This window comes from Paramisgurnus dabryanus, chromosome 10, assembly GCF_030506205.2.
Source record: "Paramisgurnus dabryanus chromosome 10, PD_genome_1.1, whole genome shotgun sequence".
Classification (NCBI taxonomy): domain Eukaryota; kingdom Metazoa; phylum Chordata; class Actinopteri; order Cypriniformes; family Cobitidae; genus Paramisgurnus; species Paramisgurnus dabryanus.
The window spans coordinates 16,777,653-16,803,618 of NC_133346.1; the positions used below are offsets into that span (position 1 = coordinate 16,777,653).

The 25,966-nt window shown below is 42.4% G+C and overlaps 1 protein-coding gene across 6 annotated transcripts in view; it reads right to left on the reverse strand.

Moving 5' to 3' along the window:
• LOC135779722 (protocadherin alpha-C2-like) overlaps nucleotides 1-25,966 on the reverse strand; it is a 72,870-nt gene that overhangs the window by 3,572 nt on the left and 43,332 nt on the right. For 5 of the 6 annotated variants that reach the window (XM_065290555.2, XM_065290556.1, XM_065290559.2 and 2 more), the window contains exons 2-3: nucleotides 11,618-11,676; nucleotides 3,792-3,880 (exon numbers count right to left, since the gene is read on the reverse strand). In XM_065290555.2, the coding sequence (XP_065146627.1) occupies nucleotides 3,792-3,880; nucleotides 11,618-11,676 (148 nt within the window). Of the gene's footprint in view, nucleotides 1-3,791; nucleotides 3,881-11,617; nucleotides 11,677-13,238; nucleotides 16,089-25,966 lie in introns of those variants that run through there. The other variant, XM_065290554.2, reaches the window with a different exon arrangement.

Below are 25,966 nucleotides of genomic sequence, written 5' to 3' on the forward strand. Positions count from 1 at the left end.
AAGGAAATAAATGGAAATATAGTATTACTGCTTTTTTGTAAATATTTTTTCATGAAAAGTGCTGCAGCATTATTACTTTTTTAAATTTTATTGTATTGTATTTTCCTTACATACAAATCTTTGATATTTACAAGCAGGTTAAATGTACCACAATAATACACAGATGAGAAAATTTTCGTATGAATTAATCATTTTGCACTATGTTAATTATTGTACAGAAAACATACAATATCCTAATATTTCTATATCTTAAATATTTTAAAGTAAAATATAAAAACAAGTGATGTTTAAATGCACAAAAAAACCTTTGCGGCCTTATTTTTTTTTAAAACAACTCAGATTTACATGTCATTTCAATTTAATATTATTTCTCTTGACAAGAGATGAGTTGGTACAACTTATAAAATATAGTTATAAAATGAGAGTTGCTACAACTTATAAAATTATAAAAAGTCAACATTTTATAAGTTGTAGAAACTCATCTGTATTTATAACAACTCAAGTCTAGTCAAGATAAATAATATCATGTTGAAATTCCTTGTAGATCTGAGTTGATTCAACCAAAAATAAAAATAAGGCAGCAAATAATTTTTTAAAGACCTGCACACGCTGCTGATCTGTGCTTAATAGATTGAGAAAGTCTTTTAGTTTTTCACTCTTTTAGTCTTTTATGCTCGATATGAATTGGATAGTTATAAGAGATCTGTCAGCGGTCCATGAGTGTGAGACCGCTACGGTCCATACAAATGACCCAGTTACTAACTCTATGTCCTTGGGACATAAACACCCAACCCCTGGTTTCTATAAAAGGACTACACCTGCAATACTATAAGTACTTTGGATGAAAAAAAGCATCTGCTACATTTCTAGAATCCTTCAAATAAATGCCCCAACCATATAAACATCTAAACCAATGTACACATTTGGTCACACTTAAATATATTTCTACATAAAAACTAGTGCTGTAGAACAGAGTTTGACAATTGGAGTATGCATGAAGGCATTTTGGATTTGCATAAATTATTTTGCTCACAGGTAATACAGACACACTTATAATCACTTCATGGACTTATATAATACATCATATATATGTAATGTTAATGTTTTAAGTGTACAGACATAACTGAGTATAGAGATTGAAATGTATGCACTTATGTATCTTTATAGGAGCAGTGCTCTTTGCCACACCAGAAAGTCAATGACCTACTTTGATTTCTGTGTTTTATTTATATCTAACCGTAGCCCTAAAACATAATTCCATTTGTTTTTTGGTACTAAAGGATTATGACAGTACCACACAGCTTACTTTAATAAATGCAAAATCTCTCAGGGATTATCCATTTTATGATATTCTTCTTAAATGAATCTCCACACGTGGATTGTTGTGTGTCTATGCATGTGTGCAGTACTGGGTTCAGTATTAATCTATTTCAGGCAGATCCTTAAATTTAGATGCATCAGGTCCTAATGTAAGCAAAAACCCCTTCTTAGACACTGATTCATTCTAAATAACGTTGAAAGTCTTGACCATCCTTAAAACTATCCACCTCCAATGTGTCTATAAAAACAGATGGCACAGCAAAGATGTGAGGCTCTGCGCTTGACTGATCACATTTGCCTGAGAAGGTCAAATATCATGGTTTTGAAAGTAGAGTTTACCATAGATCTTAAGCAAATAACTTGTGAGCTTGTGTAATATCGATGCTTGCATGAGTTTGTGTGTTAAATTGGATGGGGGCTAGACACATCACTTTGTTACCAATGTGACCACAAGAAACAATGTTATACCCATGGTTACTTCACCTACGCTTGATCAGTACTAATCTATACGATTTTAGCATGCCATGGTTATTTGTCAAATTATGTATATACAAAGCACCAGCAAGTTTGTAAACACCACACCCCTTTTTGCACCAACCCTGGTTATTATGGTTTAAGGTGGTTGATAGCCATATTTTTAGTGTGCATTATTTATTATATTTAACACAAAATTTAGATCTGTATTTCACATTCAAAAGGGGTATCAATGCTGCCAAGGTGTTTCAGGGTCAGATGTGCTATTTTTGGTCCATCTAGCCCACTTTTTTCCCCATCCGTTTTTCTGATCCTCTACCTCTACCTTTTCTTTCCCTTTACACACCTTGCTCATTCTTCCATTTTAAGTATGAACGGTTGCCATGGAATCCTCCTCCCCCATCCCTACCCGCCCACTCTCAGCTGCTGCTGCTACTGCTGCAGTATAAGATTCACTGTTGTTGCCTAGCAACAAGTCACACAGTGTTTCCTAGCAACAGGACCACCGGAGGGGTCTACCAATCCTAAACCTCTATGCATCTCCAACCTCCGCATCCCCCTCTCGGTTTCAGCACCATTCATTTATTCATCTTTCTCGCTCTCTATTACTTGCCATCTCTCTATATTACACTCTTTATCTTTTAAACAACTCTTGGTATAGCATCTTCATATATCAGATACTGTTCTCTGCAACACATTCTATCCATGTCTCATTTCCCTTCTAATTTCCTCAAGGCTCTTTTCTGTTTCTCCTATTGCACTGCCTTCATCTGCACAACGGCTAAACCCGAGCTCATACAACACACCTGCACTCGCTCAATAATAGCACATTAGCCTGCAAATACAGTAACTAGAGCACCCTATTTCAGGGAAGAGTGAACTGATTTTTTTTTTTTTAAGTCTATCATATTTTACTCAGGAGAACGGTGCATGGTTTGTCGTTCCACTTCTCTGCATCCTGATATAGAAACATTGAGTTCCTCTGTAATGCTCATGCTTGCTTTCCTTCCATGCATGCTATTTACTTTTCATTTTGTCCTCCATTGTCTAGTTCACCTCGGCTATATAAGCCTGTCAAAATCTCTGCCATCCCATACCCAGGAGACCTGCCACTGTCCTTTCATTACTCTAATGGCACATTAGACTGATCAGCCCCCGTCTATCTGGCTGATCTTTAAGGCGACTCACATCTAGTAATGCAAATTTAATAAGCAAACCTCAGACAGGCCTACAGCATCACAATATTTAGCAAACCTCCTGATTTTCAAAATGCATTCAAAAAGTTAAAAGATACCGATATCCGAGCTTTGCAGATTGCAATTGTTACCCAAAATAAACCCATCTGGTTCATTGTGTCAACTAATGATTAGACGTTTATGTTTGCCTAATTATGTGTTAGTCTTTGGCTGGGCCAAAAATGCCCACTTGAGAGACACAGCACTTAATTACAATGAAAGCCTTTCAGGGGATTGGCTTTGTAGCTTTGATATTTACTTATATGCAGCACTGTGTTTTGCTAAATAAAGCAAATAAGAATATACTAGATCTTTGATCCGCCACTGGTTTACAAGAGGTCATTGAGTGACAAAAAAGCCTAAAATAATTGTGCACTAACTTGGATTGGAGATCTTTCTGTGCATGGAGAGCAGGAGACTTCCTCAACTGCTTTCTACTTTTGCCTTACACAGGTTATTTTAATCATGCATGAATTCATGTCAGTGTGAGTCGGCTTCGATTTGGGTCAAAGCTGAAGGTATTTTGGTTGGCCTTGATTTACACTAAGTTTCTAAATCAGCATATGCATTAGGCGTATTAATTCGAACAGATGTAAGAGGTTGATTAACATGATAATTTCGCTAGAACGAAAATGATTTCAGATTAGCGAGAGCGTGAAGTTCTGTTAGATGCTGTTGATGTTGTCAGTTTCGGTTGATTAACATTTAATGACAGTCAGCAGTGTGTATGTGTGTGTGTGTTTCTTTAGGATGTGACCTCACCTGCAGCACTGGACACCGTTGGCCAGTTCTGGACCAGCATGCCTTGCGCCCCCTGCATGACAGCTGATGCCTCTTCCATATGCACAGAACTGAAAAACAAAAAATATGTGTCATTTTCGGTTAACTTCCCGAACCTAATAGCATTTAAAAATAAAACCAATGGAGACATTTTGAACATGAAACATTAAAAGCACAGTGTATGATTTTTGAAAAACACTTTTTAAAAGGGAGTTGGACCGACTACCAAAACACACTTGTATGCAATCTTCAGTAAGTGCCATGTCTCCTAACCGACATCGTTGTCTGAGTTGCGTATGTGTGGGGCGGGTCTATCAAAAGAAAAGAGTCTATTGGGGTAGGGACGTGTTTGATTTAGGTGATTTTAAATGTCAACATTGGTTTTCAGAGATCATGCACCCCTCCTTTAAAGGGACACTTCACTCATTTGCATTAGGCTTTGTATAGTTAGAACCCCAGTCATGTTTTTGAATGGTCGTGCATCATTTCCTCAGTTGCCGCTGAGACAGGAGAAATACAGATTTCAGTGTTGCACTTCCTTCTTATAATGATGTAAAAATCATCATTTTGCATCATTGAAAAAAGGAAGTCCAATATCTTTGTTGAGGGGGTGAGACTACAAACACTCCTTACCTCGGTCAGATAGGCACCAAATTGTAAATGCATGTTACATGTCGACTACAAATATGATGCACTTTCAATAAAGATTAATGTTTCTACCGGTGAAATACTCCTTTAACTAATTATGAGTTTAGGAGCATTAAAGTTTAATTTTAATAATTTTTCTCAAAGATATCAAAGTTATATGTTCCCACAATGTTCTTTACATTATGCAGCATTGTTTTATGTAAAAAATAGTAAATCACCAAAAATTACTTTATTTGATAATGTCTGTAAAGACAAAGCTACTTTTTTTCACCCTGAGATATGGTTTGGTTTGTGCGATAATTCCTGGCTAGTGTGAGTGTCTCTTTGTTTTAGCTGTTTGGCCCTAAGGTGTGTGATGCCGTGCTACGGAGTATGTGTGATCTGATGTGTCTGTGTATGAGGTGACATGTGTGTGGTGTGTCGACTGTCAGAGATTGTTATAGTACATTGTCCCTCCATGTTGCCTAAACCTCAGACGCCTGGAAAGCAGATGACTTCTATTTGAAAAGTCATATCTTGTATGGACTGTATTCATTTTTTCAGTTGTCAGCATCTCTCTTCCCCCTACTAGTATACGCAGTGCCCTGGTCCATAATCTGATTCCCCTAATACATTGTTTACTTCCTAAAACATATTTCTCTTTTCTCTGTTTCTCTCTCATTCTGTCAGCAGGCCATGTATAACATATGCCTTGGAATCTGCAGTAGACAGTTGAAGATGCAGTACGTACTTAAAATTTCAACGAATGCGCACCCTGGAGCTGCGAGTATGCATTACGTTTAAAGGGACATTCCATTTTCTATATACACTCCTTCGCAACGGCCTTCAGCTTTCAGAATGGCTCGGTGTGTGTATCGTCATGGAAACCACGATCAGACAAGCACCCACATAATCGGCAAGAGTGTGAATTTTGCCACAGCACTCCTATACATTCATTATGAATGTACAGCCACGAGTAGCAAAAAGGAAGTGGGTATAGTGGGGCATCTGCAATGCAGCATAGGGTGTGCCCTGCCTCTTAGAGTCCAGAATTCAGATCCTGTGTTAGCATGATGGATCTTTCTGAATCTCTTAAAGATAACTTTTAGTAACTTTCTAGGCATTTTACACGGTGGTGAAGAAGTTAACACATTAAAACTTCTGGTGTTGATAAACCTCTAGTGTCAAACATCTGGTGTCATTAAGAAAGCTAATGAATAAATAATATATGTTTAACAAACAAACGAATAAACAAACAAGTACAGCAATGTGATTTACTTTATCAGCAAGACACTCCAAGGACCCAGACAATGTGTGAACCTGAAAAGGTCTCATATTTCAGATGGCTGTTAACAAACCTCTGTTGCCAAATAGTCTATTAAAATCAAAGCACTATAAAATATAACCATAGCATTTAGAATTGTAGTATTTTCTATATAATTAATCATTTTATAGATAGAAGTGAAGAACCTCTGTGTTGTGTTTGATCAGGGGTCCCCCAAAAGCTTCCAAAGGTCCTCAAAAAAATTCAAGAGAAAAAAATAAAGCAAAAATTTTTCAAACATGCTGTGTAGCCAATTTTTAGTTTGTAAACAATTTATTTGTCTTTATAATATCAAAATTACTATTTATTTAACAGTTAGAGAACGATCACACCAAACGAGTTCTAAATGCGCATAAATGCAAGGCGTGCCATTATTGGGTCTCTTTAGCGCAACTTTTTATATTGCTAAGCAACCACCGAGGCAGCTGTCCTGTCAATAAAATTTTGAAGCGTGAGTGCTCTTTTGCTGTTAACAGTCATATTAGCAGAAACTTTAAAAAGAGGGCACTTGATCAGACCTTGATCGAGGATGAGAGGTGCACAAACACACATTGAAAGTGCAGTCTCCAGTGGTTCCGAGCAACTGTAAACCTATGCCACCACAACTTAAGGCCCGCCTCTTTTCTCATTTGATTGGACAATGGAAAAATAAGGGGTTTATCACACCAAACGCACTTTAAACGCTTGGAAACGCAAGGCGCGACGCACTGCCTTTTTTTAAAGAGCAGTGTGATGCATTTTTTATATTGCTAGGCAACCACAGAGTCAGCTGTCTTGTCAATCAAATATTGAAGCGTGAGCGCTCTTTTGCTGTTAGCTGTCATATTAGCAGAAACTTTAAAAAGAGGGCGCTTGCTCTGACCTTGTTTGAGGGTGAGAGGTGCACAAAAACGCAGGAGAGAGAGCGAGTGAAGTCTTCAAAACAACTGTAAACTTCCCTCACCACAACGTAACGCCCGCCTCTCCCGTCATTCGTAACGCCCGCCTCTCCCGTCATTCGATTGGACAATGGAAAGACGCGAATGACGTCTGCTTTTTTCCGCTCTCAGCAATCCTTCAAAAACGCATGCTGCGACCGGCGGCAAAAAGCGCAAGGTGTTCGGCACGCATAAACAGCTCGCATACGCTCACTGCCCATAGAATATAATTCAAAAAGGCACCTGCAACCACCATAAATGCGTTTGGTGTGATCAGCCCCTAAGTCTGGTGCTTTTTCATGTGGATCGCTCCTGTAAAACCACCTGGCACAGGAGGCGGCCAAAGCGCAAGCGCAGAACGCTCATTGCTCATAGAAAACCATTCAAAAAAGGCACCTGCCACTGCCATAAACACGTTTTGTGTGATCCGCCCCTTATACATTTTTCTATACACAAAATTTAGTTGTATGGATATGTATTTTAAGAAAGGGGTCCCTGGCTAAAGGTTCATTATATATGGGGTCATAAAGTTTGAAAACCCCTGTGTTAGATTATCAACCATGTTATAAGTCTCACATAATTTAAGTGTTCCTTTAGCTGGTACAGGAACACCAAGGCCATAGTTTATATATTCTCAGGTAACATATGGGCTGAATAAACTTGAACCCCACTATAAATAGCTTTGAATAATAGGATCTGCCATGTGTAAAAGTATTAAAAGACCTGCTTCTCCCACCACAGAAAAAGTAAGCGGATTCATCCCTTTGCATCACTGGATGACACTAAAAACTTAAGTCATGCCTTTATTATTTATGACTCCTTATCAAGATATGTACTAGACTGTATAAGATCCTATATTGTTAATTTCTTTGGCCAAATCCTATTCAATCAATCAGAGTTGTCTTGAGCATGTATGCCCTAAAAATTTCAAACCTTTAAAGGAATAGTCTACTCATTTTCAATATTAAAATATGTTATTACCTCAACTAAGAAGAGTTGATACATCCCTCTATCATCTGTGTGCGTGCACGTAAGCGCTGGAGCGCTGCGACACTTCGATAGCATTTAGCTTAGCCCCATTCATTCAATGGTACCACTCAGAGATAAAGTTAGAAGTGACCAAACACATCAACGTTTTTCCTATTTAAGACGAGTAGTTATACGAGCAAGTTTGGTGGTACAAAATAAAATGTAGCGCTTTTCTAAGCGGATTTAATAGAGGAACTACATTGTATGGCGGAACAGCACTTTTGGGAGTACTTCAACACGCCTGAAAAATCCGCTCCCCTTCTCCCTCTCATAATGGGATAGGAAGGGTGTTACTGCGCCGAGTCGAAGTACTCCTAAAAGTGCTGTTCCGCCATACAATATAGTTCCTCTTTTAAATCCGCTTAGAAAAGCGCTACATTTTATTTTGTACCACCAAACTTGCTCGTATAACTACTCGTCTTAAATAGGAAAAACGTTGATGTGTTTGGTCACTTCTAACTTTATCTCTGAGTGGTACCATTGAATGAATGGGGCTAAGCTAAATGCTATCGAAGTGTCGCAGTGCTTACGTGCACGCACACAGATGATAGAGGGATGTATCAACTCTTCTTAGTTAAGGTAATAACATATTTTAATATTGAAAATGAGTAGACTATTCCTTTAACCAATTGAAATTAGATGAGAACTTTTTAAATGCTGTTCTATATATTGGACGCACACACGTATCCATGGTTACACGCCTCACCCGAAGTTAACTCCTACTGTGTTCAAAACAGCCTACTTCCATACTATATAGTAGATGAAAAGCAGAGACGAGTACAGTATGTGCGAATTCATAGTATTGCAAAAACAGTATGCGAAAAGTAACCGAATGACCTACTACTCCCGGTAAGTTCCCGAAGTGGTCATTCGATGGACGCTTTACTATCCTGTGAGCCCCCAAGAGAGGAGTTATCCAACGAAGAAGAAGAAGAAATGGCATCCAAAAGTGGTACAAGGCTCTATTTAAATGCAAATACATATATTCACGATATCTGAAAAACCCTTTATAAAGAGAGTAGGGCCAACTACCAAAACACACTTGTAGCCAATCAGTAGTAAGGTGCGTGTCTACTAAACAACATTGTTGCCTGGGTTGCGTATCTGTGGGGCAGGTCTATCAAAAGATGGTCCAGATTCTATTGGGGTAGGGGCGTGCTTGTTTAAGTGATTTCAATTATCAACATTGGCTTTCAGAGATCATGGACCCTACCTTTAAATTGCACTAGTTTAATGTCATTCCAGTTAACTACTAACTTGCTGTTATGACCACTTATGTAACGTGATGTATAAACATGGCGAATGTAGTACATCTAAATTCATTCATACTATCCATATTAATACTATATAGTACCTACATTTTTAACGGTCAAACAGTAGATACTTTATGTAATTCAGTACCTATTGTTACAGTATGCGATTTCAGAAGCAGCCGCTGTGTTTGTTTATAAGTTTGGCTAGTGACTAATGGCGCTTTTCCATTGCATAGTACCCCACGGTTTGGTTTAGTTTAGTTTGGGTCGGGTCAGCTCACTTCACTTTGGCGTGGTTAGCTTTTCCATCGAGTTTGGTATCACTTCGGAGTGGGAGGGATTATAGGCGTGTCGTTATATTTACGCTGCCTACTGCTGTGACATCATACACGTGAGAGCGTTGTTGTACATTCCCATACATTAATTTATTTATCAGTCAGCCACAAAATTAAAATTGACCACCACAAATAGATGTTTGCACATCGCGTTTATAACTACCTCTGTCTCACATGACAGTTTCTGTTCAAACACCGCAGCGTCAGTCGACGGCACTCTGCTGAGCCTCATTGAAGTTGCATTTAACCATATAATGCTGACGTGCTCGTCGCGAATGTTCCGCCACAAACTGCAAGTTTGGAAAAAACTGTTATGGTGTTCCTGATTCTCAACTTGTGGATGTTTTTCATCGCTAAAAAGGAGTATGGGAACTTATAGCAGAGCACAGATGACAACATGTTTGCTCGAGACAGCGCAAGCTAGCTAGCACAGGTAAAACTATATATCTACATTATAGCGATGACGCTGTAGTGACGATTTTCTCAGACCAATCAGTGATCTACTGTGTTTTCGCGTCACGTTTGGTATCAGCTCGGGTTGCTTGGAACCCCAACCGAGGTGGTACGAAAAAAAGTATCGGGTACTACGTACTGCACCCAATGGAAAAGCTCCAAAAAGAAAGACCCGACCCAAACTAAACCAAACCGTGGGGTACTATGCAATGAAAAAGCGCCATAAAATTACCTCATGAACAAATACCTTGTCAGAAAGGCCTATTCATAACCTGGTTTTATTATTATTATTATTATTATTATTAATTTATTTAGTTTTTCTTTACTTTCAGGGTAGATGTGTAGGATGTTTATTAATTGATAGTAGGCTATTACCGATTTTAAGTAGTTCATAATCTTTGTACATCTATTTTATGATATGTTTTTTATGTGCTTTGTGTTTTTAAGGTGCCATATAAATAAACCGTGACCTGAAAAGTACTGTGCGAAGAGAGGTTCGCAGCCAGGCAAGAATTTAAGAATCTATAAAATTGCATACATTAATTTTACACAACGTTACTTTAGTGTAGTAGTTGATATGATTTGAACTAAGATAATTTACTGGTTCTTTATTTTGGTTGTTATTAGAAATAATCTACTCTGGGGGACTCTGTTGTCATTAATTCTTTGTGGAAGTCTACCGGAAGTTGCGTTTTGGCCACGAAAGCCATTTGTTAATGTTGTTGCAGCTGAAACCATCTATAAAAGCAGCACTTTTCCAGTAATTTTGTAAATGTCATTATTACTGAAAATAAATCAGTTTTATGTCTTACTATTGCTTTTTACATGTTTTATCATCTTACTCTGTTTATGTATTTTCTCACTGCATTTCATGTTTGATGCCCTGTGGTGCTACTGCTCTGAATGACCAAAGAAGTTTAATCTGAAATGGCCCTTGTGTGTACTGTCGTCCCTTGTGTATATCACACCACACCAAGCACACAAAATCGCACAAACTAAAAAATCCCAGGAGATAAGCCCACAGGCTAGCGCATTATTATCACATAAAACAGACATCCCATCACCCTTTGAAAACTGTATGCGTGTGATGGGAGGGGTTCTCTTTATGTGCTTGTGTGTGTACGTGTGAACAGTTTGAAAGTATTTTTAGGCTTAGCGATGACTCATTTTGTCAGTATTTGTGCATCTAAATATTTCTCCTGAGATTAGACTCGCGATTGTTTTGTGTGCGTGCATAAGCTGACACGCTCGTCTCATCAGCTAGCTTGTCCTTTATGCTGGGTGGTCCTATCTGCTGTGGAAAATGCTGATGACCTACATACTGTACTCAAGATCACACTGCAGACAGCCACTATGTCAAAGAAAGGCCCCAAGCAAACGCTTCAGAGCATGTGTTTGTGCATTGAAGACAGACAGAGCACAGTTGGTCCATTGAGGAAGGCACAGGGGGTCAATAAGGAGTCGGGGAGCTTCTGGTGATCATGGGTCTGGTGTCAACATGACTACTTCTAAGTATTCACCCTATTTTGGACCTTATATTAGTTTTACAAGTACAATATTTTCTTGTTTGCAATGAATCAGACTGCAACTTTTAGCTAATAAACCAAAATTGACACAAATCTGTAAGTTCAAGTGAAGCAGTAACACTATCACTTTAAAATGTTAAAATATGCATTTATAAATTCATGTGAACAATAGATTACTGAACTACAGAATGTCCATGTAGTTGCTCAATTGTCTTATAAAGCAAGAGATTAAACAAGTTTTTAATAATTCCTCCTAAGCTACTGAAAAAGGCAGGGGTGGGAGTCCAACAGCTCAAAGGAAACTGTAACTCTTTTAGGACTTTATTATCAGCAAAAGTGCTTACCTCTGCACTCCTGCCCTCAGCGACGCAGAGTAACGCCAGTCAGCATTCGGCCCTTTTGGCTGGAAAGAGAGAGAGAGGAGGAGAGATGAGGTATTGGAATAGGAAAGAGGTCAGATATATTCTCATCAATAAATCATAATGCTCTGTGTCTATGTGTGTGCGTTGCATTTTAATGTGAGCCGCATCTGGAAAAAATACAGGACCACTGAGACAACAATTGGCACTAAGCCATGGCTCATGACTTGCTGGTGTGTGTGTTTTCAGTGTTCATAATAATAATGCACATGGAGTTTCTTTATCGTTCATCTAATAACATACGCAACCCATTATCACACACACATTTTAATTACCCATCGCCCCTCCTCTCAAGATAAACCCACCGCCCCCAAAACATCTTTCTATTGTCCTAGCATCCGCTCCACTCCCACTGGTACCCGATGATTTCATCCCAAGATACCAGCTGACCTCATGTAAATTGATACTTGAGCATTTTCTGCCCTCAACCACAAAAACTGAACCAATCAGTATAGGGCTAACAAGATGACCATTTACCTTGTAATATAATACACAGAGAAGATTGGCTCCAGAATTTTACAGTGAATGCATTTATTGGTCTCGCAGCGAGAGCCCAGGCATGTTGTGTCAGAGCTCTTTTTATATTTTCCCTAGTAAAATAAAAAAACTGGGTTGGGGAATATGTGAATGGATGAGGCTTTAGAAAATGGCCCAGATAATTTGAATAAATAACATTCTTTAATCAGGTGAATTCAGGGGGGAGAAAGTGCGTGCAAAGAGACTCTCCCGTTCTCGCACAATATAATTTGCAGGGCTGAGAAGCAAAAGCTGAAGGTTAATTTCATTTCTGGATCTCTTATCTTGGACATACGGCCTTTGCTCTTAAATCTTCAGCAGTGTCGACTGCTGCAGTGACTGTTTTGGCTCTCACAACCACCAAATCTAAAAGGATATGATGCCTCTTCCTGCAAGCTCTACAATTTTTCTAATGCACAGAGATTTCGATTTTTTTGTTATTTAAACCATCTGCAACACCCCCTCCCGTAAGCCATCAGGACACACCGCCTTTAGATCATGTTCTGGCTAATTAAAACACATTTCACGAATCCATGGCTCACAAAGTGACACCAACTACACAGCAGCAAAAACAGACCAATGGAACCTAAGCAAATCCCTATGACAGCAAATGCACAAGCACTTTATTAAACCTGAGCTAGCAAACTATGTTGTGATTGAGATTATTTGTTCTTTAAAAAGTATATAATTCACTTAAATGAAAAAAATTGCACCAACAAAATACTTTGATGTTATAAATAAATGTTGGACTAAAGACACATGAACTGGCTGGCAGCTACTTGAGAAGGTCTTGATGTTTGATACTAATGTGGGTTGAAGTGAAGACCTGTGTAAAGCTGCATTAGTAAAACTACACAGTGACACAGGAGATAGCAAGGTCAAAAGCTACTGACACGTAAGCAACAAGCTTCATTGCAGCTCATAGTATGACTGCCACCTGTATATCCACTCTGCTGGGAACAAAAATTGGGCAAAGTGTGCATGTTATGTGTGCTAATGCTTAAAAAAAAACTAAAATCATAAGACAGACCTGTAGACCTGCTGCATCTGGCATGCTGAGCCTGCGAACAAATCCGCTCCCTCCTGTAAAAAATCTTTCTGAGCCCCAGGTGCCACTGATGGGTCGGCCTGTGTTGTAGAACATGAAGGTGTCACTGCCCGACGTAGCAGTCAAACAGGTCTTGTAGCAATAGGTTTTGGTCAGGGAGCCATTTCCACGGACTTCAATGTAATGAGGTTCCACCTTAAGGTCCCGGCGAAGCACCACGTTGTTATTGGGTTGAGAATTAGCACCTCCACTTCCACCTCCACCTCCCCCTCCGGAGCCACTCTCCGCCTGGCCTTTCTGGGACACGCAGCAAGGTGAGCAGGACCCTGGCTGGGTGCAGTAGGCATGGCAACGCACAATAGCTAAGACAACGACCGTCACCAAGAACACAAATGTGGTGGCACTCAAGGCTACAATGAGGTACAATGTCACGTTGGAAAACAAAAGAGTGCTATGAGGGCGGATGATTCTTTTTGGGTCTGGGGTGAATTTAGGTGGTACTTCCATGACGGCAACATTGATGGTGGCAGTGGATGATAGAGGCGGTTCACCGTGATCCTTGACCAAAACAGTCAGACTGAAGGAGGTGGAGTTGTCCTCGAGGACTCGGCGCGTAGTACGGATCTCTCCCGTGTGCTCGTGCACTTTAAATAGGTCCAGATCACTGGCCTGGTCCAGCAGGTAGACGATCCATGCGTTCTGTCCTGCATCTGCATCATAGGCCGTGACCTTTGTGATCAGCGTACCTGGTTCCGCACTCTTCTGCACTGTTTCGGTTGAGCGCGTTCCATTGGCTGGGGGATTGACAATTTCAGGTGGGTGGTCGTTTTGGTCCATGATGTAGATATAGACAGTGGCCACACGGCTGAGTGGTGGGATACCACCATCCTGAGCTTTGACCTGGAAGTGAAATTCCCGTAATGTTTCATAGTCAAATGAGCGAAGGGCATATGCAACACCTGTGTCCGCTTTTACTGACACATAGGAGGTGACAGGGATGCCATGATTGTTGTCATTTAGGACCGTGTAGGTGATGCGAGCATTTTCGTTGACATCCGAGTCCTGAGCCTTGACGGTACAAAGCGAGGCTCCAGGGGCATTGTTCTCCGGGACATAGACGGTGTAGGATGTCTGCTCAAAGCGTGGAGGGTTGTCATTTACATCTGCAACATCCACCTGAATGGTCTTTCGGGAAGAAAGTGGAGGGGTTCCGCCATCCGTGGCACTAAGTGTGACATTATAGGCCGCTATGGTCTCACGGTCTAAAAAGGCAGATGTTACCAAGGTGTAATAATTTCTGAAGGATTTAATTTTAAAAGGAAGGCCAGGTGGAATATCAAGGGTCACCTGTTTGTTTGGGCCTGAGTCACGGTCTGTCACGCTGATCAGAGCCACCACAGTGTCCGCACGGGCGTCTTCACGTACGGGACTGGATAAAGAGGAAAGCACAATTTCTGGAACGTTGTCATTCACATCTACAACTTCCACCACCACTTTGCAATGGGCCGCCACTGGAGCTGGGCCTCTGTCCATGGCCTGGATATACATTTCATAGGAATTGGTGTCCTCGTAGTCCACATTGCTCTTGACACGGATTTCTCCAGTGTTGGTGTCCATGCTGAACATTTGTCTGACCCTGTCTGGCGTGTAACTGCTGAATGAATAAAGCACCTCCCCGTTTGTTCCTTCATCTTGGTCCGTGGCATTCAGTTTAATAACCAAAGTGTCTTTTGGCGAATTCTCAAGCAATTTCACTTTGTACACTGAATTGTCAAATACTGGGTTGTTGTCATTTGAATCTAAGACGCGAACATTAATTTTTGCGGTACCTGTTCGTGCTGGTGTGCCACCGTCTGTCGCTGTCAGGATTAATTGATGGTAAGGGGCGATCTCGCGGTCCAAGGGCTTTTTGAGAACGAGCTCGATGTGCTTGCTATTCAGCGATGGTTTATTGGAATCGAGAGCAAAATGCTCATTTGGACTGAGCCGGTATATTCGAACAGAATTGCTACCGATGTCCGGATCCTGGGCATGCTCGACTGGAAAACGAGAACCAGGCAAAGCAGATTCGGTGATCTCCAATTGATACTCGTCTCTGGGGAACTGCGGCGTATTATCATTCACGTCTGTTATCTCCACCTCGACATTATGCTCTTCAGATGGATTTTCAAGAAGAACATCTAAATTCAAAGCACATGCGGTGCTCGAATCACACAGCGCTTCTCTGTCAATTCTCTCATTTATTAACAGCTTTCCATTCTTGTGGTCCACATACCGTTTGCCGCCGTTAGAGGTTACCTTAATTTTTCGGGTGGAGAGCCTGCGAATATCCAAACCCAAATCCTGTGCAATATCACCTACAATCGTTCCACTTTCCGATTCCTCTGGCACGGAATATCGTATTTGTCCAAAAGCAAGGCCACAAAATAATAAACATACCAAAAAAGAAAGAGGCACTTTTTTGTCTAGGCAATCACATATCCCTGCAAAAGCCATCGCAAGATCACAGGATCCGCAGACGGATTAAAAACAGCACTCCGCCTTTTCAGTTTGCAATATCTTGCCTCCCACTTCAGCATTAAAGTCACCTAATTGGTTTTCCATTTATGTGCACAATGGCCTAATTGTCAATCCCAAATAAGCGCACGGATACGTCTCGGATGCGCCCATGTTTCCTTTGTCCGCGCTTATCCTTTTTTTTTCCTGTGCGCGCCGCTGACGGGTGTGTTTCCTTGCCACTGGTGCTGCATATTTCGCCGTGCGCGCACTCTGTCTCTCTCTCCTCTTCTCCCTCTCTCCGCTTCAAGTCCCCCCTCCCATTCAGACTCCTTTTCTGCTCCTCTTCATCACTGTTCGATGATGTTGGTGCGGTACACCGGGGGATGGGCTGCCTATCAAATAAAGCATTCCGATTTTTATAAGGTTCCGCGCAAAGACGAGCAATTTCGAAAAAACGTCCACGTTAATTAGAAAGTGGATACTTTAAAAGCATCATTATCTTTTCCAGAACAAGGACAGAGCGTGTAAAGCTTCGGTTCATTATTTATAAGAGCCACCGATGAGAAAACTCACAATTAAATGGGTTTAAATTGATTTTCTGTAAGATATTGCATTGTGTCATGTGCTCTATCCAGAATAACCGTTAAACTTTCCCAAACTATTTTAAAGCTGTGAAATAAACTCACGCCTCCGCTGCCAATCTCTCGCATCTCTGGTGGGCGTCGCAAATTCGCAAACATTATAATTATTCAGCATGCAAAGAACCGCAAAATCATTTGGTTCAGCTCATTTTTTTTTTCTTTTTGCATTTTACTTTTCAGTATTCATTCAAACTTATTATCAGCATTATTATTGGCACAGCAAGCGTTTTTCTTTTCACTTTCTTCTGCCCTGTCTGTGGTTTTGACTTCAGACAGACCGGGTCATTCGGCCGTGAGCGCCTCGGGCGCGATCTCTGCGCATCCGTCAAAATGCGCCACAGTGAGGTACAGTGTCACTCTGAAACCGATGACATAAACGAAGTCAGAGCAGACTAAATCGAATCAGTCCCCTCAAGTCATCTGCTTCCAAAACAAGTATATATACAATACAATATTAATGAAAAAAGAGCTACAAATTCAAGATTTATATTTATTTATTACTAGATGTTTTCATTATTAGTATTTTCTAGTGTTATGTGACACAAAGTAATAATAAAAACATTATGTACGTTTTTCAACAGCACACCTTCAAAAAAAATCAGCTTTCAAAAGACTAAATACTTTCCTTAACATCCCAAGACCCAGTCTTTGCTTTGTCTTTTTTTTCAGATTTCTTCCAGCTATTTTGGGTTAGGAAACATAATAACCAAATATTTTTCTTTGAACATGAAGCAGTGTTATTGTCCACGTTTGTGTACAACATTACACAGATTTAACTATTATGGTGCAAACAACAAAAAATGTGATGTCCATGTATGTGGACACACCAGGTCTTGGGAGGTTAAGAGCAATATAAAATATATAAAATGTTTTTATATTATATTATAGAACTGTGTAAGCACTGTGGCAAATAGGCCAATGTTTACTCTGTCATAAAAACTTGTACTGTTTTTACTGTTTTTACTGCATAACCATAATAAGCAACAAAATCATGATGTTCTTAAGGTGCTGTCACAGAGATGAAACATCATTTTTTGAAAAACAATATTTCAAAATTCATATACATGGTGGTGGAAAATAAGAAATGATCTCAATTTACCCTCCACTGGCAAAGAAGAAAGTTAATTGTGTTTACCATGGTTGCACAGGTTTGCAATATCAATTTTTCTACCTCCTGCTGTTGCTGGATTTGACCTAGTCTGGCCTTTAGATTTACATCACACAGGAAACGTGATAAAAAGGTCTTATGACAAGACCATTAACGGATACATTACATTTAGGATATAGAAAATTCTTATTTTTAATGAGACAATTTGTTCACAACTTGATAGATTGATTATGACCCCCTTAACCTAAACTGGAGAATTAAAGCACAACCAGGCATTCATGTTTGCTTTCACTGTCAGTGTGTAATAACCAAACTGACATTTACAAAAGCGAGTTGTGGCTTTAGGGAACAGAATGTGTGAATGATAGAGAAACAAGATGAGTGTAATACTGCCAATTACACACCAATACACCCCGCAACAAGGTTCCTAAGGAATGTTACTGTCAAATTAAATTCTCACACTTTTACATTTCATGAAGATTAAAATCCTCTCCCTTTGTAATCACCAAGATGCAAAATTTCCTAGCTAGATAAACATACCTCCTACAAAAGAAAGATAGGCTATTGTACTTGTAAATCTAACGCCCACCCATACTGCTGAAGAATGTGAACTTTGTCCTTTGACAGTGCAGTGACACATTTACAAAGTGCTATTCCTCCTTTCCTGACATGACTTACATAAGTGTGCCAGATTTTAAAAGAGATGCACCCATCTGAGAGACACCACACAGACAGACTGAACTAACACTGCCCTCAGCAAGGGCATCCAGAGGCAGACCACCCACTGCAATGTAAACTAAAATAACATCTCGCTCTCTCAAACACACACACACACATATATTCACGTCTTCTATCATTTCACTTGATTTTGGCCTATATGCTTGGTGTTGTGAAATGAGTCAGTAGTAATGGACAATAATAAAATCAGAAGCCAGACCTCTAGCTACTCCTTAAACAACGTAGTCTTACCCCCAGAAAGTATACCTGCGGTCTCAATGGTCCCTTAACCCCTTAATGATCCATTTGCTTGAGAATAAATGAAAACAAGTGTTGACCTGACTATTGTCATTTTCATCTCAAAATTAGTCATTTAGCTATTTTTATAATGTCATTTCATAGCTTAGTTCCTGTTATTATTTTATGAAACACTGTACAGAAAGAGAAGCTTTTCAATAAGAAACGAGAGAAAGAATGTTCTTCAAAAACTGAAGCAAAGCATCATGGGAGTGAAAGGCGTGTTATATGTAACACATAGTGACAGTAAAAGAGAGAGGGAATGCAGGGAAGGGAATCTGAAATGGTTGTGGTAGAGGATGGTTGACAATTGTGTAAGAGACAGACCTCTACTGGAAGAGGCACACTGTTAGATGTCGCTGTAGATTTAGCAGTACATTACTGTAAAAATCCACAGTACTATACTGTATGTGTACATTACAGTACAGTACTGCAGTTCATAATGCATTCTGGGTAAATTTGTTTGAGCGGGAAAATTTTACAGTATATTTTGGTCTTGATGTAACCTTGCTGTAGCCATTGCTGTAATGTGCCAGGTGTACTTGCAATAATCAGAGAAAGTGCGCCAACGTCAAATCACACAGAGGGAGAGAGAGCACAACTCCTGGCTGCAGCTGAAGGAGGACGATTGATTTCTGGCAGTTCGGTAAGTTTGAAATATTTCTGTTTCATGAAAACTTAATTTTTAGTTTAAGAATGTTGTCAATAGTTTGTCACAATATTGTTTTAAACGTGCAATGAGAGAGAAAAACGGTCGCCAACAAAGTTTCAATCTCCCTCAGAAAGTAAGCTTACACACAGATGTCTACCGCTGCTTTAACTCGCTTTACACCTTTTTTTTAATGAATATAGGGTTGTTTTAACTAAATTATGAGGGTTTTGGTGAGTTTATATTGTGTTGAAAGTGTGGTGACAATGAAACTATTTTTAACGAAATGGACAAAGACAACCCGCCAGCGCGGTCTTGCGGTCCCAGCATAATGGTCGTTTATCTCGGCGTTTCATCCGTTCAGTTAGCGTCAGAGAAAAGTATTAAGTTCGACTGTTTGGCAAGGCTGACTCGTGGTTGTAAACAGTCAGGACTTGTCACACCGTACACAGCATACTGTAGTACTGAACTCCTCCACAGAAGTGAAAACAAGAAACCTCATAACTGGATACATGCATCGAACTCATCGCAGCTTTAACTTCTACCAAATATCATTCAGACCTGGGCTCATCTTAATATCAGATGAACGAAAGGGATTGCCGCGCGTATTGTTGTTGTTATTATATTACGGTATATCATCAAAAGCAGAGAATATCTTCTCTAAAGCGTTTTACACGTCCAGTAAGTTGTCCAATACATTTTTATGGCATATTGTTTCCACCACTTCAGATGCATTACACGCTGTATATAAGTTTCCAAAACACATCAAATCAATGCACGAAAAGAGAATGGGCTCCGCATTTACGTACCTTTGTCTTCTCGTCTCTGTCATCTGATCCTTCATCTCTGGATGTAAAATACGGTAGTCCATTATAACATCGTGTAGGAAACTGGCATCACCAGGATTGCTCAGATTTAGGCGATCATGTTTATCTTTAAAGTGAGCAGCTAGCTACTTGTTAAAAAACTTTGCGTGACATAGTGTTACACCGCAGCCGGTCCGGGTAAAACATTAAAGGGACAGTCTTTTTACCTTATCACTATAAATCGCTATTTTCTGCACTAAACGAGACATTTTCAGAGATTTTCTGTAGACAAGATGTTATAATTAAAAAAAGACTTATTTAGATATTTATATATAATATATAATATAACAACTAATATATATATATATATATATTTGTTTTACAACTGACTTAACACTTACAGTAATGTTTTATTTGTTAGCATAGCATGATATTAGATTTAAACACTTAATACATTTTTAAATCAATCACTTTGTCTCTGCACAATGAACATTATCAAATATTATTAATGTTGTAAAATATATTGTTCATTGTTAGTTCATATTAGCTAAGGCATTACCAAATGTTAAGGAATAAACTCTTATAGTAAAGTGTTACTAAATTTTCTTTTACCATTTCCTTCACAATGTCTATTTATTTCTATGGCTAACAGATTTTGTAACATTTGTCTTTTTTACAGTCTTACCATTGCTTGTAAGCTGGATTGGGTAAGATGGATCATCTTTAAAGGCACCAGGCAAGTACATGATGTACAGTTACAAGTCATGTATTTTTTCGACTGCAATATTAAATGCTTTCACGTCACATGCAAAATTACACAGGAATGTGGCTGACTTTTTATTTGTAGTTTACATGAGTGTCCTTGCACTTTTATAGGAGTTAAGGCAGATGTGGAGGCACAACGGGTGATAGCAGACACACACCAAGCACATTATGTTTGGTAAGTTTGCACTTTACCACTACAGCCACTTTACCACTACAGTTTCTTTAAATCGTCTCGGTTACTATCGTAACCTCGGTTCCCTGAGAGAACGTGAACGAGACATTGCGTCAGTTAGCTGACGCTATGGGGATTGATCCTTCAATCACGATAACCCTGAAGCCTTATTGCACAACGCCAGTGCAGTTGAAACTCGCGCTGGCCAATGACGCTCAAGACGGCAAAAGAGGGCGTGGCCTTCTCACTATAATAGCAGCCGTCCTGAGCGAATATCTTCAGTAAAAACGACTGAACGAGCGTACAGCCTACGAAGCCGTGAGCACGGCAGCTAACGCAATGTCTCGTTCACGTTCTCTCAGGGAACCGAGGTTACGATAGTAACCGAGACGTTCCCTGTCGAGAACGTTCTCTCGACATTGCGTCAGTTAGCTGACGCTATGGGAGATTGTATAGAACCGCGCCGTGCATACGGCAAGATAGGCCAAGCATAACGAAGCAAACAGCATGCAACAATCTCAATGACCAGCCGATAGCGGCATATCGTACTAATCACCAGCCAAAAACCATAACAGGGCCAGTAGCGTACTAGCGTAACACCACATTAAGCGGGTAAGAAGTAAACGCTAAAGAATTAACAACATACCTAGCGAGCGGACGGCGTCCGGCGCACAAGTTGTAGAAGTGTTTAGATCATTGGACTAGCGGCGGTGAACACAGCACTCTTGCAGTCACCTGTTGACATCCCCAAACGGCGGACGAGGTCCGGCGTTGAAGTTTGTAGAAAATAATCCACATGCAATATTCATATGACTCAGCATCCAGCGAGCGGGTGATTTCCGGCGTCCGGAATGCAAGTGATAATCCGCAAAAACCAATACATGGTGGTATTCTCGTAGTGAATAAACCGAATACTCAGCGAGCGAGCAGCGTCCGGCGCTAAGGTATTCTCAAGTTGGCGTCGCAGTAGCGCCGCCCCTTACACACGACCTGATAGAAACCATCAGGTATGTCAGGCACTGGAGGCGGAGGCATTGTTTACCGAAAGCACTCGGGAGGCCAATGAGGAGACATCCAGATTATAAAACCTAGCAAAGGTGTTCTGAGACGACCAGCCAGCAGCCAAGCATAAATCCTGAATAGATGCGCCTTTATACCAAGCCCATGACGATGTAATAGCTCTCGTAGAATGGGCTCTAATATTCAAAGGGCATCGCACTCCTTGGCTAGAGTATGCCAGTGAAATAGCATCAACCACCCAGTGCGAAAGTCTTTGCTTGGAAACTGGGCGTCCTTTGGTGCTGCCTCCAAAACAAACAAACAGCTGTTCCGCTGCCCGGAACGGTGCCGAGCGATCAATATAAGCTTTTAGCGCTCTTACCGGGCAAAGCTCCCTCTGGACGATCGCGTTAGTAGTCGCCGCGTCATCCGAGGAGAAGGCGGGGATAGAAATAACCTGCGCTCTAAATGGCGTGGATAGCGATTTAGGCACATAACCCGCTTTGGGTTTCAACGTGACATTACAGTCTCCTGGTCCAAATTGTAAGCATTCAGCGTTCACAGAGAGAGCATGCAGATCTCCTATGCGCTTAGCTGAAGCCAAAGCCAGCAGAAGCACAGTTTTTAGAGAAAGCTCCTTCAAACCTACCGTTAGAATAGGCTCAAACGGAGGAAGAGTTAGTGCTTTCAGGACCAAGGCCAGGTCCCAAGACGGTACGGTGGGAGGGCGAGAAGGTCTGAGGCGCCGTGCACCCCGTAAAAACTTCGTTATGAGCTCGTGTTTGCCCACAGAGCGCCCCCCAATATTAGCATGAAAAGCTGCGATAGCAGCAACATACACTTTAAGGGTGGAGGGCATGCTTCCCGTATCCATTCTGTGCTGTAGAAAGGATAGAATAGCTGACACGGAGCAGTTCACCGGGTCAAACTCTTTTTCTTTGCACCACGCAGCGAATACCGACCACTTAAGGGCATATAACCGTCTTGTAGCGGGGGCACGCGACTGCATCAGCGTATCGAGCACACTCTGCGGCAGCGCCGCGTCTGTCAGCGGTTCCCACACACCTTCCACGCGTGAAGTTTCCACTTCTCGGGGCTGGGGTGCCAGATTGATCCGTTCGCCTGAGAGAGCAGGTCTCGTCTCAACGGGATCGGCCACGGGGGAGCCGTTGACAGTTCCAACAGCTCGGGAAACCACGGCTGGTTCGGCCAGTACGGGGCGATTAGTGTCACTGTTGCTTTTTCCTCTCTGATCTTGTGTAAAACTGACGGCAGCAGTTTTATGGGGGGAAACGCATATTTGCTGGCTCTCGGCCACGGCAACGACAGCGCTTCTCCGCCCAGAGGAGAGCTCGTCAACGAGAAGAACAGCGGGCAGTGTGTGTTTTCCTCGGACGCAAACAGATCCACTTCTGCTTTCCCGAACTGACTCCAGATCAGCTCGATAGATAGGGGGTTCAATCTCCATTCCCCTTGGGGAATGCCGTTCCTCGACAGCATATCCGCTCCGCAGTTCATGCTGCCCGGTACATGCGTCGCTTTTATTGAAAGGAGATGACGATCCGCCCACAACAGTATCGCTTCTGCCTGCCTGAACAGCGGCCTGGAGCGCACTCCTCCCTGGCGATTTATGTATGAAACCACCGTAGTGTTGTCCGTCCGGACAAGAACATGATGGCCCCCGATCAGCGTCGCAAAGCTCTGCAGTGCTAAAAAGACGGCTTTGAGCTCTAGACGGTTTATATGCCATAACCGCTCCGACTCCGGCCAGGAGCCCGAAGCCGGGACGCCATCGCACAGGGCTCCCCAGCCCGTTAACGACGCGTCCGTTGTGACTACTTTCCGTCTCGTAACCAGCCCGAGTGGGGCACCCCCGCTGAACAGGTTGGGATCGAACCAGGGTCTCAGCGCTCGCATACATCCGTTCGTAACTGTAATGCGCGCTCGTCCCGATATCCACGCCCTGTTGGGCACTCTGGATCGTAACCATAGTTGCAACGGGCGCATATACAGCAGACCGAGTGGGCAAACCGGTGAGGCTGCCGCCATCAAGCCTAAAAGTCTCTGAAACCGTTTCAGTGGCACAGTGCCTCCGTGGCTGAATACATTCAGAGCAGACGTCAGATCCCGTTTGCGCTCCTCTGATAAGAAAGCCTTCATTGAGACTGAGTCGAGACGCACGCCTAGAAACGCGATCTCCTGCGTTGGAGATAGAGCGCTCTTCTGCAAATTCACACGTAGACCGAGGCTGTCTAAATGCGAAAGTACTGCGTCCCTGTGGCTGATGAGCACCTCTCTGGATTGTGCTAAAATCAGCCAATCGTCCAAATAATTCAGGATGCGAATGCCGCTCGCTCTCAGCGGGGACAGCGCCGCGTCTATACATTTCGTGAATGTGCGCGGGGCGAGCGCCAGACCGAACGGGAGGACCGTGAACTGGTATGCAGCATCCTTGAATGCAAATCTCAGAAAGCGCCTGTGGTGCGGGGCGATCTGAATGTGAAAATAAGCATCCTTTAGGTCCACTGAAATAAACCAGTCCCCGGGCCGAATGTGGGCGAGGATCTGTTTCAGTGTAGTCATTTTGAAAGCACGTTTGTGTAATGCTTTGTTGATTTGTCTCAAATCCAAGATCGGTCTGAGACCGCCGTCTTTTTTCGGGACGACAAAGTACCGGCTGTAAAAACCGCTCTCTCTCTCTTGCATCGGAACTGACTCTATCGCTTGTTTGGCGAGGAGATTGCAGATTTCCTGATACAAAATCGACTCGTCCTGAGCCCGGACCGTTGACGCTATCACGCCGTTGAAACGGGGAGGTCTGCGTCGAAACTGTAGAGAATATCCTTTCTGAATAATGTTCAGCATCCATTCCGATATGTTGGGAATGGCACGCCATGCATCTAAGCGCAGTGATAGCGGTTGAATGACAGGATGACCTGACCGCTCGTTGCCGCCGAGCGTCTCGTGCGTGACGGGTAGCTCGGTTCTGGGGGGCTGCGCGTTGCTCGCCGGATCGCTGCTCGGGGGCGAGTGACCCAGCGGGACTAATGAAGACCTCTCCGCTCTGTGCAGCGTGTGTGTTACGGGCACAAGAGAGGACGGCCGGGGGGCGGCTGACGCCGCGATAGACAACGGGCTTTTGTGCGGCTCGCTGAGACCGTGCATTAACCCTTCCCGTCCCCGCTTTCTCTGCGACCCGCGCGTCGCGGGGGGGTTCGAAAGCAGGGAGGGTGCGCTGTGCGTGTCTATATGAGGGTGGGAGCTGCCCTGGGGCGAGCGACCCGAAACCAGATAAAGAGGAACACGCTCTTTTTGTGAAAAAGTAACATTTTTTATTGCATTCAACACAAAAACATTTAAAGAGACAGTCTCTGCGTCGCCCGCAACAGCCAGGGGGACGCTTGACGAGACTTTCGTTCTCTTGGCGGCGGGCTCGCCGCTCGGCGTTCTCTCTCTCACACCACTCACGTCAGGAACGCGGCTTTGCTCCGGACTGCGGTCCCCCTGGACCCGGTTTCTTGCGACGCTTCCTGGTGGATTCGTGCCAGGGGCTCTTGTGACGCACCACCGGTTCAGGTCTCACTGTCGGGGGCGTCGCCGCGGGGGGTTGCGCTGCCGGCCGGCGTGGCGCAGACTCGGAGCGGTGTCTCGGCGGCGGCGGTCCCGCCGGCGCATGAGACATAGGGCGGCGAGGAAGAAAGTGACTCATGGCTTTAGAACTCTTCACCGCCTCCGAGAATCGCTCCGTGATGGTACCCACGGCGTCACCGAACAGGCCAGATGGGGAAACGGGAGCGTTAAGCAGCGTCTTCCTGTCGGCCTCCTTGAGATCTGTGAGGTTTAACCACAGCTGGCGCTGCATCACCACCATGAAGCCCATGCTGCGTCCGATAGCCTGCGCCGACTTTTTGGTGGCTTTCAGCGCGAAGTCCGTTGCCGCCCTCAGATCCCTGAAGGTACTCAGGTCCGTGCTGCCCTCGTCCAGCGCCTTTAGAGCCCGCGCCTGGAAAATCTGGAGGACCGCCATGGTGTGTAGCGACGACAGAGCCTCCCCTGA